The sequence below is a fragment of the Trachurus trachurus genome (assembly GCF_905171665.1).
Source record: "Trachurus trachurus genome assembly, chromosome: 1".
Lineage (NCBI taxonomy): Eukaryota > Metazoa > Chordata > Actinopteri > Carangiformes > Carangidae > Trachurus > Trachurus trachurus.
Window position 1 is genome coordinate 11,175,125 of NC_139891.1, and position 14,346 is coordinate 11,189,470.

General features: G+C 41.4%; 1 protein-coding gene across 2 annotated transcripts; it reads right to left on the bottom strand.

Moving 5' to 3' along the window:
• Positions 1–1,776: 1,776 nt before the first annotated feature.
• clta (clathrin, light chain A) lies at positions 1,777–13,858 on the bottom strand. 2 transcript variants are annotated; one of them, XM_083983014.1, is made up of 5 exons: positions 13,584–13,858; positions 12,827–12,855; positions 11,074–11,191; positions 10,636–10,747; positions 1,777–3,001 (listed from the first exon to the last, which is right to left on the bottom strand). In XM_083983014.1, exons 1-5 carry the CDS (start codon positions 13,759–13,761, stop codon positions 2,830–2,832), a joined length of 609 nt encoding a protein of 202 aa, XP_083839140.1. In that variant the 5' UTR covers positions 13,762–13,858; the 3' UTR covers positions 1,777–2,829. The 2 variants fall into 2 exon arrangements, with proteins under 2 accessions (XP_083839140.1, XP_083839139.1); XM_083983013.1 differs by having other exon boundaries at positions 13,560–13,858.
• Positions 13,859–14,346: the final 488 nt, after the last annotated feature.

Below are 14,346 nucleotides of genomic sequence, written 5' to 3' on the forward strand. Positions count from 1 at the left end.
AATGCTGGAGAGCCAGTCCCCACATTTATTAAACCTTACCTACGTGCAGTGGGAGCATGTGAATCACCTGTTGCAATGAACTGACAATTATAGGACACTTTTTTTTCTCTTTTAAATGCAGCTTTCTTCATGTTGGCAGTTGTCGGGTCTTCTGTTGTGTTTTTTAGTCTTTCACGCTTGTTGACCTGCTTGTCAATTGCGCAGTGCTGGGAAAAGGCACAGAAAGTGGCAAAATTTCCTAAATAAACGACCGGAAGTGTAAATTAGACAAAACAAACAATTATATTTGTTCATTCTCTCTCTGCGGCCTGGTAGCCTACCAAATGATCCCCGGCCTGGTGGTTGGGAACCCCTGCTATTTTTGTAAGACAATGCAAATTTTAGGAATAGGCTACTATGCTTTTTGAGAAAAAAATTGAAAGTTAATCAGTGAAATTTGTGTTTTTTTAATGTTGCAACCTTCCCTGATCCGTTGCAACTGTCCCCAGGTTTGGGGTCAGTTCTGAATTCTTCCATTCAAATGAATATTGTGATTGATATGTCATATGTAACCATCTTTAAGTGGCATGGCTAATTAGCGGACGCATGTATGTCAATCAAAGTATGGTGAGCCTAGTCATTCCAAATGTCTGAGTGACTGAGAAAAATGTGAAAAGTGTTGCAACTGTCCACAGTCTACACACAGTAAAAGATGGAGAGGAATATCATCAGTTAGGTCAACAACAACAACAACTTCATGTTTACACACAGCTACAGTGAAGCACAGTGTGTAGACAAAGTGAGAAGAAAATTCCATATCCAACTGCTTACATGTATTCAAATTTATATTTGAATCATTCAAATCATTCCCTTGAAAAACGGGAAATCTAGGAGCCACCTTGGTCTGATCAAACTGTTGGACCGCTCCACCTGAAGCACCCAAGCTGCCCAAGCTACCAAGAGTGAGGAGTTGTCGTCACAGCTCAGAGCCCTAATACATCCATGTCAGAGCCCCTCCCCCCTTCTCCGCCATGATGGAAGGATTCCGGTGGCAAAAGCCTTACTAGTCTATGGGCAAAACAAAATCGTCTACTCCGTAATTTACTGTTTTACAATGCCGGAAATCACTGCTGTGTTAAAAACTGCTTCAGTGATTTACTTTCTCCTTATTCTTTCTAGTAATTTGTTGATCTGTTGGCGCAAAAAAGAGCTAGAATTTAGTCCGTCTCTGTGCTGTTCTGATGACGTTGCCCCTGGCAACTGATAGCGTCTCCTTCCATCATGGCCGACCATCGGCACGTGACTCCTCACTCTCAATTCTCCCTCTGCCATTTGATTTTTAAATACCAGTGCTCACGTCGGGTACACACGGACGAGGAAGCGCCGCGAAAAACCGCGAAGCGCCGAGAACCGCAGCTGTGTTGTTCACATCAGATGCACCGCGGCGTGCCCCTCCGCGGCCGGCTCGCGCCCTGCAGCGATCGTTTTAGCGTCTGGTCTATTTTGTGCCCGAGCCGCGAGCGATCGGCCCGGCGACAAACAGTTTCCAAGTAAATATTTCATGTTTCTTTATCTCTGTAGAAACATAACCCTTGATCGGACTGTGTGATTAGTCTGAGTCTCTTATAATTGATGGTGCAGGCTAGACCGGAATAAACATCATTTTAAAGATAGATTATTGTTGAACTTGTCTTTCCAGAAGCTGTGGTGAGGTGAACTTGAGGTGAACACAGAGCCGACACACTCCTCAACCACAGAATATATCAGGTAGAAGAATGACAGGACGCTGACTTTCCATTACCTTTTACTGATATTGAAATCAAATGGACAATGAACACACATGGTCAAGCAACAGCTGGCTGATATCTACTTTTCTTTAAAACCACAACTGTCTAAATTTGGTGACATAAATGTTTTATATACTGTATATATATTGCCTTCTGTATATGTACAAAGGTACACAAGAGTACATACGCACACACTGCTGAGGTTTAACGCACATACAAACTGGACACATTTATTGTAATGACTGGACTTTGTTCACTTCCTGACTGGAGGGGGAGAGAGGCTTTTCAAAAGGAAATGCATAGATTGGAAAATTTAACACAACATGCCACAGCCAGGCTCTACACACAGTTCAGGACGCACACTGAATTTGGAGTTGTCTTAAGAGTTTGGTCCTTTAAAAAAAACAAAAAAACAAAACAAAGAAAACTCAGGTGATACTTCTTTTTGTCAGGATGGGAAATATGAGGTGATATGTTGGAGGGCAAAAAGTGAATGAATCCATTTTACATCTATCAACCCTTGAGGTTTAATGAAAGATTCATAAGATTGACAGGTAGAGTTAGAGTACAACATGATGGGAATGATATTGTTTGGGGGCCAGAGCGGCAGGTTGTAGTGTAGCTGTCGGCCCAAACAAACATCAACCCTTCCCTTTTAGTGTCCCAACTCGCAACAATTACAAAAGTGTAACCACAGACCCGTGAGACAAGGTGAAGATCTAACTGGCCATGATCTCGTTCAACCACAAGAAAGAGGAACTAAAAAGGTCTTCACTGGTCTGCAGAAGTGGTACACACAGGTAGGAACCTTTCGTGGGGCAGAAAATGGTGAGCTGGTGCTTCTACAGCCCTGCCCGGAGGAAATAGATGGGAATGGGATCACTGGCTAGATCCTTCCAATGGGGAGAGAACACAGGGCTTTGTATGGCAAACGGATATGGACAGAAGAGGCATACGCCCCCTTGTCTTTACAATACAAATGGGATGTTGGGAGTTGAGTTGGGTTGGTTGGTTGGTGTGAGGTGATCGAGGATGATATGGAATAACTCTCGTCCTGTGCTGCCTAGCGGACGAGTGGGGACTGCTTCAGGGAGATGAGGACGGAGCGCATACGGGACACGTCTTTGGCCTGCTTGCTGGACTTGGGGTTGAAGTCGCAGAGCCGAGCCACCCGCTCCCACTCGGTGCCGGGGTTGTTCTCGTCCAGATCTGAAATCATGGCCTCCTCAGCCGCCCTGCATGCGCCGGGGAAGAGGAGAGAGAAGAGGACATGGACCAGAGAGCAGTCAGTGGAGGGAGAGGTAAGATAAACATCACATATACGTACAGCCCTGAGAAAATCCTCTGCTGACTCTCAACAAACACAAGTTCTCATTGAAAACATGGCAGTGGCGTCCTGACTATAATGGTGCTAAATCTGGCACAATTGATCCGCCAGAGAAATCATCACAATTTTAAAAATACTGCGCTGGTGTATTGCTTGTACATCTCCACAATATAAATCCAGACAGAAAAGTCTGTGTTTTAATATTGTTCTGCGTCTTGTTGGTTCTGCAGAGGTCACCTCAGGGCAGTTCAATCTTCACACAAAACAAACATCCACCTGTCTTTACGCTCACAAAGAGATCCACGCTGCAACATTACCATTACCTGTGACATGCCCCCAACTGTGCGTACACATGACAGTACAGTCACTTGTATTTTCAACTCTCTACAACACTAAAGGTTGGTACATATACAGTGGAATCCAAAAGTCTTGACACCACTTGGGAAAGTGGCTGGAGATTTTTAGGCCCCACTGTTAAAAACACTGATGAGAAATCCAAGGAGAAAACAAACTGAAGCTGATAAATAATAAAACAAAAGAGGTCTGATAAGCATTTTTGGTTGGTTAAAAAGACAGTTCTGTAGTAGAGAACTGAGAGAGAGGGGAGTTTGACGTGACACTTTCCCCGTATTTGCATATTTACAATGTTCTCTTTCCTGAACAAGACCCAAGTATAGGGATGACAAGCTCATCTGTATACTTGTACTCGATTAAAAAAAGGAACAATACTGACAAGATCTGGTATTCAATTTCTTTTTTCTTTTAACCAAGACCAAAAGAACTGAAAGCACTACTGGGCCTTAGCCATGCACTTTGCTGCGGCTGAAAAGCAGGCTATTTGGAAATGTGGCAAAAAATGTGTTCACACTTTGATTACATGTGTCATAATTGTGGAAACATATCAATTAATGTGCTCTCGGTCAAGGTTCAAGTGTTTTTCAAACCATCGATAAAACCAAACGAAAAAAAAAAAAAGACATTTTACTACAGAACTTACCACATACTGGAAATTAAAAACACAAAAGTAAAAAAAAAAAAGACAAAAAAAAAAAAAAAAAAAAACTAGGAATGGATCAGTGCCACTAGTACAAAACATTTTGAGATGCAAGCTAAACAAACGTAATCCCTTGTCACATCCAACCCACAAAACAATTACATAATTCCACTGCCGTATATTTTTTTCTATTTACAAGGCTTTTTTTTCTAGTCCCCACCCCACCTGCAAGCACAAACTCGGCTACTCACTACAACACGGTACACAAAGCAAAATGGGGGATGAGAAGCCAATGAACATTCACTGTCACAACCAACTACAAATACACAAGGGACTAGGAGGACCACAACATCACAGGAGGGACATTATACCAAACCTCTATCTAGGCAGTGGATCTAACTGTTGGTCTGGTAAAATGGGTAGCTGTAAGAGGCATACTTATCTAACACACCCACCCACACACACACACACACACACATATACATACACACTCACTCACACACACACAAACAACTGTATCTATGGTCTGTCAAAAATAGAGAGTATTTGGAGGTTCTGGGGTTTTATATTTTTACTTAACTGGTCTAGGCGGTAGCAAGGATGGTTAATGTGTGTGCTTTAAGGTGCATAGGAAAAGAAAACAGGGAGAAACAGTTTCACAAGTCAGAATTTAAAAGAGAGAGAGAGAGAGAGAGGGGAGGGGACGAAATGAAAGACAACAAAAATGAGCTAAATGCAGATGTTGGAAGCAAGCATGCAAAAGCGACATTTTTTTTTAAAGTTAATTTTCTTTCGTTATTGTGTTCTACAGAAAGAACAGTGTGCAGCGTTTGGTTTGGTGTCTATATGCTGTAAACCGTCATGCCAAACACAAAGGGACATTACAGTCCGAGGTATCATTTATAAAACTCTTAATCCAAGACTGGGCAAAGAGGATTTTCTTTCTTTATAAAATCACTTATAACTCTATTCATTTCACTACTTTTAAAAATTATGTTTGGCTCCAGTTTCCTGGCAGTGTTTAGAGATTGTGTAGGTGTGTCTGTTCACCTCCCACCTTTTCAGTCACAACTTTTGAGTGGGAAGTGGTATTCACACGCTTTTGAGTGCATTTGTGAATGAGAACCAGTGGTACCCGTCAGACCTGCAGGAGCATTCAACATCTATAGTGCTGAGACTGAATTGCAATTTGTTCAACAGAAGTTGGAAAATCCAAAATGTGAATTCAAAATACCCTGCATGAGGTGTGCACAGATGACTGTATGACCACAACAGAATACCTATTTCCCAGACAAAAGGCACACCTGGAGTGCTAATTTCCAAACAGAAGAGCAGCTCATCAAACTACTCCAGGAAGGAGAAGCCAAATACAAATATTCAATCAGCAGAGATGCCATACTATTCACCATGAATAATGGTGTTGTCTGCGGCACAATGCAGGCTAATGGAGAGGCCCAAGTAATTTGATAGCAAAACCAAAGGCTGCACAGCTCAGGCTATTGTACAGCTAGCTTAAGGCGAATTGGCATGTCATCTTGTATGACAGCAGTAGCTACAGAGCAGCTGACATTCTCATAAAGCATGAACACAATTCAGTTTGAAGCAGTTGTGTATTCATGACATGACCAGTGGGGCCAGCAATAAAACCTTGCTGTGCATTTAATGTTAACAGTAAGACTGAAAGAAGAGACACAGTAGGGGCAGTGGGTGCAGCAACCAAACTTAAGACTGTAAAGTGTTACCTGGGAATGACCTTTAAAACAAAAAAAAAACAAAAAAAAAACACAATACTGTGTGGACACAAAGCTAGAAAACTGTTTCTCTGAGGAGACGAGGAATGCCCTAGAACCATGATCCATGATCCCTCAGCAGTCTATAATGTAAGAAAATATCCTCAAACAGTAGGTTCAGGTTGTGAATTCTGTCGACAAATGAAGCCAACTACATGACAAGTAAAATACATAAAATATTTTTTGAAAAAGCTAAGAGAAGGTGGTAAAAATAACACTTAATAGTGTTAAATACGTTACTTTAATGCAATTTTATTAGGAGTTACACCTTAAGAAGGGTTACTATATTTAGAACTAAGAAATTTAATGTTTGGTTTGCCACTATCTTATTCTGCACATAGCCCCCGTCTTTGCATAGTCTGTGAATAGCTGTGGCTGGGAATGTGGGGAGTTGGGGAGAGTATTTAGGAAGCTTGACAAACCTTAGGTGATACTGACGCAAACACCACGTCCACTTATAAACACACAATTGCTTCAAATAAAATCTATAGGCATCCTACTCTACTATTACTTTGTGGATTAATTTAGTGAAACTCACAAATATTAAAAAGTCATTAAGAAGAAACAAAACACTTTGAGAGATTTCATACAATTAATGTAAGCCAGTGATAATTGTTGGAAACTTATGACATGTTTTTTGCTGAATATTTTGCTGATGAGATATAAGGAAATTATGTGCAAGTGAATAATGGATAAAAAATCAACATAGGCACAGTGATGTCAGAATTAACTTGATTTCAGTGGATATGACTGAAGAGATGTGGAAGTTAGTGTGTAGTGGCATGCAGTCATTCTCTCTGGTCAGATATCCTGACAGGCATCCACTCACAACTGGCATGCAGACATATGGAGTGAAAATGACTGCACTTTGTATTAAGAACTAATAAAAAAAAAGAAGAAGCAGCAATTAGTTGTTAGATGAGAACAAACAATTATAAATCCACATAGGTAAATAGACTAAAGATGAAACTATAGCATGGTAACAGAGGGGAGTTGGTAACTAATGCCCTAACTTATGAAATGAATATGATGACAATGGTTAGATGCTGGGGAATGATGATGATGGAGAAAACAAAAAATAAAGAGGAGGATGTTAGTTGGAGCAACATACACATAACCAATGAGCTCAGAGAAGGGCTGCTTGTAGAAGTCTTCATCCAGCACCCTGGACAAACATCCGCCCCAAACGACAGAGCAGCAAGAAGGCAGGAGAGAAGAGAGACAGCAGTAAAAGGGAGAATAGGATAGAAAAACAAGCAGTACAGGTTACCACACAATAATACGCTCAGGCATATAATCAAAGGCTCAGGTTTTTTGGAAGAACACAACAGAAGTGTTGGGGGTGACCAAAGGTTGAGGGATGCTCTCAGCTGATCCTGTCCACCCCCTGAAATCTTGAATTACACAGCACCGGTGATCTCCAAGACACTGTTAGCTCTTCACATTTAAGGCAAACTAAGCAAGTCAGAATAAAATAAAAATTTTCCACCTTGAGATTTTAATAAGTTGAATCCTGACTACACAGATCTTTGGAGCTTAAAGGAGTTTTGGAAAGCAAAGTGTTTTCACACTACATTTCCCATGAGCCTCCACGCGCACGGTTAAATTCTTGGACCGGTGCAAGACGGACGAAAGGAAAACATTTGCCAAGAATGTTTTCATTAATCAAGAATGAAAGTCGGAGGTTCGAAGACGATCAGATACCGTCGTAGTTCCGAATATAAACGGCGATTCGGCGGCGTTATTCCCATGACCCTCCGGGCCGCATCTGGGAAACCGAAACTCGATTTATTGAAAATGGACCCAATAACTGGTGTGGGTAAAGTAGATTCATCCACATTAATATGAAAGCAAACTCCTCGGGGTCTCTTTAGGTAATGATAACATGGGAGGCCTGAAACATTCAATTTCACCGATTTGAAAAGAAAATACATTTTATAAACTGTATAAACTAAGTGATTAAGTAATCAGTTCAGATGTGGTTAAAAACAAAAAAACAGTTAATTGCAGCCCCAGTCCTTCGCATATTTTGAACCATACTTCCCATTTGTATAAGACGTTATGCAAGTTATACGTTTCAACAAGATGAAAACCATCCATGTCATATGATTTATAAAAGTAGAGACAGTTTTCCATAAAGCAGAAACACATGGCTGCAAGATGAGAGCAGACAGGACTGCTTGTAGTTCATTATTAATAGGACAGCAGGGCTTCATTACAGCACAGGAGAAACTGAGACTAAGTGTTAAGTCAACTTGTTAGAATGATGAGGTACCTGGGCGCATGCCACAGATGTACCAGCCATCCAGTTTTAGTATATTTAACAAACCATAGGAGAAAACAGCACATTATTGTTATGGGGTGCTGTTGTGTTCAACTAGATTAGATTAAAACTAGTATACAAGACTATATTTTAACTTCTATGTTAAGAGGACACTACTAAAATGTGCATTTTATATTAAATCAATTCTAGATTAGTAAAAAAAAAAAAAAATACTACATTTGAATTTTCTTTTCTTTGGTATGATGCTTTCTTAGAAATGTCTCTTAGCTGCTGTGCCACACGAAAATAACAGGAAGCTTAACCCGCATTGGTGGAGCCCTGTCCCGGACAATATAAATAGTCACAGTGAAGAATTTCCCCTGCATCAATCCAAGGTGCAGCATGTTTTTTTTTTTTTTTAAATCTTTTTTTATGTAGATGACTTGATTTACCCTGATTCTAATTCTATACAAATTAGCTTTATTGCTAAAAATTTTACTAGGTATATTGGTTTATTGAGTAGTTAAAGTCCCCCTAAAGAGGCATTTTACAATTTGTAAAAATGCTCAGCTATTACTATTTTTTGATTAAAATTGCTTTCCCACAAAAAAGTTGTTTAAAATAACCCTCAAAGAGGCTGAAACACATCTACTATTTCTCCCTCATTGAAAAATCCAGGTTCTATGAATGAAGAGTATGCAAATGCATCATGACTTGCGCCCGTCCACAGCCACCGGGTTGCTCGGTAACGGCAGAGGTGTCAAAACATGAGGCTCGTATTGATATTCGAACCCTGGTCTCCTGCATTCAAGGTGGCATTAACGCCTCTCAGCCACGTCACCCACTGATGCTGTTGTTGAACATCGAGCTGTATAAGTAGATGTGAAGTGTCACCATCACAGTGAACAACAAATGAGATGCAAAAAAAATCTACGGGATTGGTTGCTAGGGATTCTGACGTATTAAACCTGACTGGGTGCTGAAAAACTGAATCCAACTTTTTCAGATTCTGGCATTGAAACTGCATTTTCAAATCTAAAATGTTTAGTTATGCCGTGCATTAGCGACTTCGCTGCATTTTTGGTTTAGGGGTACTTTAAAGCAGCAGTAAGCGACCCGGTCGTTTTGGCTAACTTCCTGTCAGCAGGTGGAGTTAGCAGTCCCCGCCCTCGTCTCTACGTCACCCTTGGCTGCACACACAGAGAGGACCGCCCCTTTATGCCGTTCTCTCTCCTCATTGGATAAAGGTTTGTAGGCTACAAGGAAAGTTTTCTCCTCGGCTTACAGCAGAGCAGAGTGACTGACAGACCCGTGTTTCAGACCAAATACTCTATATAAGTGATTGCTGTCGGAAGATATAACTATTTAAGACTTATATTAACACAAACATTCCGCTTACTTCTGCTTTAAACAAAAGAACCATTGTTCTCATTTTACTGGGTATATTGGTTCATTGAGTAATTAAACAAAAGAACTATTGTTCTCATTTTACTGGGTATATTGGTTTATTGAGACCAAACACTACATTGACATGTTAATAATTTAAAAAAATCATTTTTTTTTATTGAGTAGTTAAACAAGAAAACTACTAATTAACTTTTAGGGTGTTTTCACACATACTAGTGCGGACCAAGTGTGCGCACCAGATGTGAAAATGATACATTGTTTAATTTTTCAGTCCGTACGGTTTGTGTTCATACACGTTGGTACCGAAAAAAAGTTTTGTTTTGACTTGATACCGAATCATTGGTTCTCATAGGTAGAGTCGTAGTTACTATTGCTGCCATTAATTTCATTCAAGGCACAATACACCAAGTCCAATCCTTGAGTCGAAGTAGGTATTTGTGCCAAAATTTGTAGAAGTTCGTTTTAGGGATTATTGAGATATACTGTTCATAAGGATGGGATGGACGGTAAAACCCGTAAACAATACGCCCCGTGCTCTGGTTATTGCCAACATGGAGCCATAAAAAACGTGTGCTGCAGGACAGTTTTTAAAGTCAGTTCATTACAGTAATGGTAATCATCAGCATCAGGTGAGGCCTTGGCCAGTAACTATCATCTGACAACCAGATCAACCTAAGAGCCTGTTAAATAAGATGGACCTAATGAAAAAAAGAAAACATGTCTACACCGCATGCTGCAGTTATCACAATGGCACTGAATACCTGTTGCTAAAGAAACAAGCCAGGCCATTGTCATGAGATCTGACAACTTAAGACTGATCTGGAACACAGAGGTGGATGGGTTCTGGGATAATAATATAAACAAAATGAAGTCCCTTTTGTTCATAATCCTCCATGTCATCACCTTGACTTTTTGTTTTTTTTAACAGTAATATTACCTAATGTTACCTCTGTCTATACACTTTCGTCCATTGATTTTGTCCGTACTTTTGCATGTTTTGTGATGCTTACAGGCAGCAACACTTTCATAGGAAAAAGTGGGGAAAGTTTACTAAAAAGGAGCATTATTGAGCCCTACGATGCCAATACCTGTTATTAGTTTTGGTTTTCTCCAGCTGCTCATTCTGCCTGGCGTGCCACTCCTCCAGCTCAACCTTGGCCTTGTCTTTCCACTCTGACTCCTGCTGGCGGGAGTTGGCGTCTGAGGGGGGTCAACAGGGAGAGGAACGATACATACATGAGAAGGCAGATACAAGGGTATAGATAACAGCAGGAGACAGTGCTAAAAACGCCAAAGCATGAGTTATTAAGCTTGGTTTGGCTGTCAACGTTAACATGGATGTTCTTTTACTGGTGTTTTAAAGACATAACACGAAAAAGACCAATTTATTTAAAGTGGGACAGTGCAAGTTCATGAACGAAACAAAATCGTAAACAAGCCGGATTGTAGCCACAGGCTAATAACAACCTTTACTTCTTCACACCTCAGAGAGCAGGTTCTTTCCAGCTCCTCTGGCCAGTGCTTACCGAGTAACTCCAGCCTGTCTCTTTGCTCCTCCCTCCATTTGCGTAGGCTCTCAGGTTCAGCCTGCAGCCGGTCTGCATTGGAAATTGCTGCGTAAGCATCTGATGGACCGTTGCTTTCCTGAGACACAAAGGGAATGATGATAAATAAGATGATAGAGAAGCACGTTCTCAATGACATTTACAGAGATATGGTGACAAACACAGTCCATAATCTTGAATAATTAACCAATATATTTTTCCAATTATCATCTGAACTTTGCAAGTACCGGTACATTTGGATCAGCTACAGTATTCAGTCTCTTGTCCTGATTTCGACATGCATGTAGTATGTATGTGTGTAAAGCTTTACAATATGGTGTTAGAAAGGCCTTATTGGAGCCAAATCAGGCTCACTGGGTTTCATCAGCTTATTTTCTCTCACAGCTAGAAAGAAATCCTGACAGTGCAGATTGCAGAAAGCAGCAATGTTGCAATGACAGCATAGGAAAAGGAAGTTTGGGCAAGTCTAGAAGCCAGATATTCAAACAGCGGAGGTTAGCTCTAAAAATCACACTGCAAGTCACAGAATTTCCCATGCAAATACTCGAAAAGTGCAGGATTAATAAGAAATATATTTAATTATATAATGATTGTATCTTCATTATAAAATGAAGAAACTAAAATGACTGTCTTGTGTGCCCCCACCTCTCAGACTAGTTCCCTGCAACATGTTGTTTTGTACATTTTATATTATCTATTCCTGTATAAATGTGATCAAAAAAGAAGAGTATCTGCACACTTGAATCAGACGCAAGTTTCACAAAGACCTTCATATACGGTAAATGTGTAGGGGTGTAACGATACATGTATTTGTATTGAACCGTTTCTGTACAGGACGTTCGGTTCGGTGTGTACAGGTGAGTTGCCGAAACAGAAGTTGCGGGTGTTTATTGTCCGCCTGCAGCTACACGTGCAGCCCGTTACGTCATGGTTACCGCTAATGCTACGGCTAGCGAGAAAACAGAGCTTGGAGACGTTAAAATCTCCTGCTTGTATGTGTGTGTGTCTATGGGGGTGGGGTTGTTCCTCTCTCTGTCGGGCTGCGTTGCGCACGGGCTTCAGCACCAGTGGGTTGGCCGCGGCCCATGGATGTACCAAGAGCAGAACTGTGAGGGCCCATGACTTCATGTTGCTGCTGTGTTGACACTAAGCACTGTGCCATCGGGACGTGATGATTCGCTTTATTAATTTATTTGCGGCAGAGCAGGCGCATCATCAGGCGGCTGTTGTGGCATTTACCCACATTGCCCAATAGTTAGTCCGTCACTGGCTTGAACTGTTACTGTGCGTTCACACCAAAAGCGACTTGAGCAACCGCAGCGACCAGCTGCCATTCATTTTCAATGTATGCTGGCGATGAGCGGGCGGCAGCGTGAGTGACGCGATGAGGGTACATATCGAACCGTCATTTTTGTGTGTTACACCTCCATAAATGTGATAAAATTGCTGTAGGATGTCTTGATGTCACTGTGACCTTTGACCCCCCAAATCAGCCAGCTATTGACTCCTAGTGGACATTTGTGCAAAATTGTAAGCTCTTGCAGTTGGGAGGCTGCAAGTTAGACCTCTATTTTAGTAGTCAAGTGATCGAAACCGTGTGCACATGGAGGCACAATTTGGGCAATTATGAATATGAATATTAAGGGTCTCCACATCTACAAACAACGGGGCTGACAAAATACTGCGATCAAAAAGCACATAAATGAAGCTTTACCCCATGAAGGTCTCCGTTGACAGCACCATCTAAAAAGAAACAAGGAAAGCACTGGTTAAAAATCAAGTAAAAGGTAAAGGTAAAGGTACTTTAAAACTGCAGAGATACAGACAATAATTTTATAATCACAAAGACCCTTTAGCTGTAACTAGGAATCTCTTACTCTTGCTGAATCCTCAATACTGTCATACACACATTTCGTAATATGATGTGTCAGCATTTCGTATGGATTACAATTGCCACACCACAATTTAGCAGCAGCTTCAAGGAAATGAAGCAGTCATGGCCAAAGGTCATTGAGCCCCATCAGTTTCCTCTGGGGAGTGTAAGGTTAGCTAGCAAACACAGCTGGAGCTAAACACAGCGCTGTCAGCAGGTTTGTGTTCAAAGCTAAATGGGCAGCAATGAATGACATGACCGAGAGCAGATGTTATCTGACACAGCTTCATTCATTTTAGAAAGACGGTCGAAAGCTTTAATCGCCTCATAGCAAACATCAAAATACTCCTGTTAGTTTGACTTTCATATAATCGTGCTTATGTGTTTGTGTGGTTTCCATCTAACGGTAACGTTAGACACAGGGTAACGTCTACGCTTAACTTAGCTCATTTGCTAGCACAGCTAACGGTAACGTTAGCCAGCAGCCTGTCCACTGCGCTGTCCCTCAGAACCGAGGGTTAACGTTAACGTTAGGGGTAGGGGTCCGTTAAACGGAACCGTTAAGGTCCGGTACCTGACCACAGCTGCGGTGACCCACCGTTGGACTCTCCCAGCGACGAGGGGACGTCTCCGCTGTCCAGGATGCTGAACCCTTCGTCGTTTTCAATCCCCGCGATTTCGCTCTCCTGCTGGGCCAAGAAAGCGGCTGCAGGGTCTTCCTCCGAGCCGACACCGTTACCGGCGGCGGGCGCGTTCAGCATGTCAAAATCATCCATATTGTGGGTAGTTGTAGAAGGATAAATGTCAGAAACGGGGCGGCAGGTGTAACGGTTGACCGAAACCGATTAGCTCAACGGGAAGAAGGAAGACTTTAAAAAAAAAAGGAAAAGCCTAAAAGCTAGCGAAGCGGAAACGGATGAACAACCAATCACGGGCCAGTATGGGAGACTGACGGAACAGTGCACCAATCGCGCAACAGCTGCTTCGAATTTGAACCAATCAAATCTTTAAATCATCATGCATACGGGTCCCATGACCTGCTACGTGCTATCACATTGTGAAAAATCCGCAGTCAGGGGAGATTTAATTGCTGTATGATAAGGAGATCATTGTTAGGCGCTCTAATTAAATAAATGTTAAAAGTAGCCTACCCCAAATCTATATTCTGAATAAATATCATGTATAGGTATGGATATTTTTCTTGTCCAAATTTTGATACAAATTATGTATGAGGGGTATCCTACAGACAGTTAAGCCTACAAACCTTCCACGACCTGCAACACCCCTTCTTCCTGCTGTCGCAGAAGTAGGAATTGTATTTCCTACGGATGTTCACTGCTTTAGTGTAATCATGAAAATAT

Bases quoted from the DNA above. Each gene is read 5' to 3' on its own strand.
- clta (XM_083983013.1), bottom strand. From the start codon at position 13,761: ATGGATGATTTTGACATGCTGAACGCGCCCGCCGCCGGTAACGGTGTC. The intron at 12,856-13,559 runs GTACCGGACCTT...GTTTCTTTTTAG, and splicing joins GTCACCGCAGCTGTGGTCAG to ATGGTGCTGTCAACGGAGAC. The intron at 3,002-10,635 runs GTATTGGCATCG...CGGCGCATGCAG, and splicing joins AAAACCAAAACTAATAACAG to GGCGGCTGAGGAGGCCATGA.